General features: G+C 32.1%; 1 protein-coding gene across 1 annotated transcript in view; it reads right to left on the bottom strand.

The window, feature by feature from the left end:
- Positions 1–253: 253 nt before the first annotated feature.
- The window catches only part of LOC116003931 (G-type lectin S-receptor-like serine/threonine-protein kinase LECRK3), a 4,411-nt gene continuing 2,140 nt past the window's right edge, over positions 254–2,524 (bottom strand). Inside the window, exon 3 of the mRNA XM_031243870.1 lies at positions 254–268. Within this exon, the coding sequence (XP_031099730.1) occupies positions 254–268 (15 nt within the window). The remainder of the gene's footprint in view (positions 269–2,524) is intronic.

Raw genomic sequence — 2,524 nt, 5'->3', positions numbered from 1 at the left:
CCCTTAAAAGTCAATTAGACCTCAAACTTTTTAAAGTTTCAATGAGATACATAAAAGTGTCAATTTAGTTTATCAAGGCATAATTACCTGTTAGTGACCTGTAATACCAGGTAAATCTAAATGTCACTTTTTTTTCGAATAAAATGTATCAAATAGGATATCAAACTTTATCTTTAAAGTCAATTAGACCCTCAAACTTTTTAAAGTTTCAATTAAGTACATAAACATGTCAATTGAGTTCGTCAAAGCATCATTACCTGTTACTGACCTGTAATACCAGGTAAATATAAATTTCACTTTTTTTTTGAATATAATGTACCAAATAGGATATCAAACTTTTTTTCTTTAAAGTCAATTAGACCCTCAAACTTTTAAAGTCGCAATTAAGTATATAAACATGTCAATTTATTTAATCAAAACTTAATTACCTGTTAGTGACCTCTAATAGCAGGTAAACATAAATGTCACTTTTTTTGAATAAAATGTACCAAATAGGACATCAAACTTTATCTTTAAAGTCAATTAGACCGTCAATCTCTTTAAAGTTGCAATTAAGTACATAAATATGTCAATTGAGTTTATCAAAGCATAATTACCTGTTAGGAACCTGTAATACCAGGTAATATAAATGTCACTTTTTTTTCGAATAAAATGTATCAAATAAGATATCAAACTTTCTCTTTAAAGTCAATTAGACCGTCAATCTCTTTAAAGTTGCAATTAAGTACATAAATATGTCAATTGAGTTTATCAAAGCATAATTACCTGTTAGTGACCTGTAATACCAGGTAATCTAAATGTCACTTTTTTTTCGAATAAAATGTATCAAATAAGATATCAAACTTTCTCTTTAAAGTCAATTAGACCCTCAAACTTTTTAAAGTTGCTATTAGATACATAAAAATGTCAATTTAGTTCATCAATGCATAATTATCTGTTAGTGACCTGTGTAAATATAAATGTCACTATTTTTTGAATAAAATGTATCAAATAGGATATCAAACTTTCTCTTTAAAGTCAATTAGACCTCCAACTTTTTAAAGTTGCAATTAGATACATAAAAATGTCAATTTAGCATAATTACCTGTTAGTGACCTGTAATACCAGGTAAATCTAATGTCACTTTTTTTTGAATAAAATGTATCAAATGGGATATCAAACTTTCTCTTTAAAGTCAATTAGACACTCAAACTTTTTAAAGTCGTAATTAGATACATAAAAATGTCAATTTAGTTTATCAAGGCATAATTACATGTTAGTGACCTGTAATACCAAGTAAATATATATGTCACTTTTTTTTGTATAAAATGTATCAAATAGGATATCAAACTTTCTCTTTAAAGTTAATTAGACCTCAAACTTTTTAAAGTCTCAATTAGATACATAAAAATATTAATTTAGTTCATCAAGTCATAATTACCTGTTAGTGACCTGTAATCCCAGGTAAATCTAAATGTCACTTTTTTTGAATAAAATGTATCATATAGGATATCAAACTTCCCCTTTAAAGTCAATTAGACCCTCAAACATTTTAAAGTTGTAAATAGATACATAAAAATGTCAATTTAGTTTATCAAAAGATAATTATCTGTTAGTGACCTGTAATCCCAGGTAAATCTAAATGTCACTTTTTTTGAATAAAATGTATCAAATAGGATATCAAACTTTCTCTTTAAAGTCAATTAGACCCTCAAACTTTTTAAAGTTGCAATTAGATACATAAAAATGTCAATTTAGTTTATCAAGGCATAATTACTTGTTAGTGACCCGTAATATCAGGTAAATCTAAACGTCACTTTTTTTTTAATAAAATGTATCAATTAGGGCGTTCAAAAATGTATCAATTAGGATATCAAACGTTATCTTTAAAGTCAATTAGACCCTCATGTTGGTCCCAAGGGGTTGGGGTACAAGTCTAGAGGGGGGGGGGTGAATAGACTTGTATAAGATTTTGCAAATCTTTTCGACCTCTCGTGTGTATTGAACTTAGGATGTTTAGGCAGGGAGGTGGGTACCTGGCTGCTGTCCGAGCGAAAGAAAAACCTGAGGCTTGACGGGCTTGGTGATCAAAGGTCAGCGCTCGAGAGGTGGAGTAACTGGAAGCGGGGAGAAAACTGAGGAGAGCGGAGTAACCTGGCTGCTGTCCGAGCGAAAGAAACCTGAGGCTTGACGGGCTTGGTGAGGTCAAGTGCTCGAGAGGTGGAGTAACTGGAAGCGGGCGAAAAACCTGAGGCTTGAGGCGGGCTTGGTGATCAAAAGCTCAAGCGCTCGTTATTGTACTAGAAAGGGAAGTTTTAGTGCAATCCTTCCAGGGAGTTTCTGGAAGAAGAGTGGAAGTAGGCGGGTTGGCCGAACCACTTAAAATCTCTCTTGCATTTACTTTCTGTTTTTATCTCTCGCTAACTTCTCGATTGCACTGCATATAATCACACCTCTCGAACTAACCCAAACTCGTGCTAACCAAAAAGGGGATAAATATTTCCGCTGCGTATAAAACTTTGTCTTCACCTCGTGAGGTATCGAA

The sequence above is a fragment of the Ipomoea triloba genome, chromosome 14, assembly GCF_003576645.1.
Source record: "Ipomoea triloba cultivar NCNSP0323 chromosome 14, ASM357664v1".
NCBI classification, from domain to species: domain Eukaryota; kingdom Viridiplantae; phylum Streptophyta; class Magnoliopsida; order Solanales; family Convolvulaceae; genus Ipomoea; species Ipomoea triloba.
This window is presented reverse-complemented; position numbering and strand designations above follow the sequence as displayed.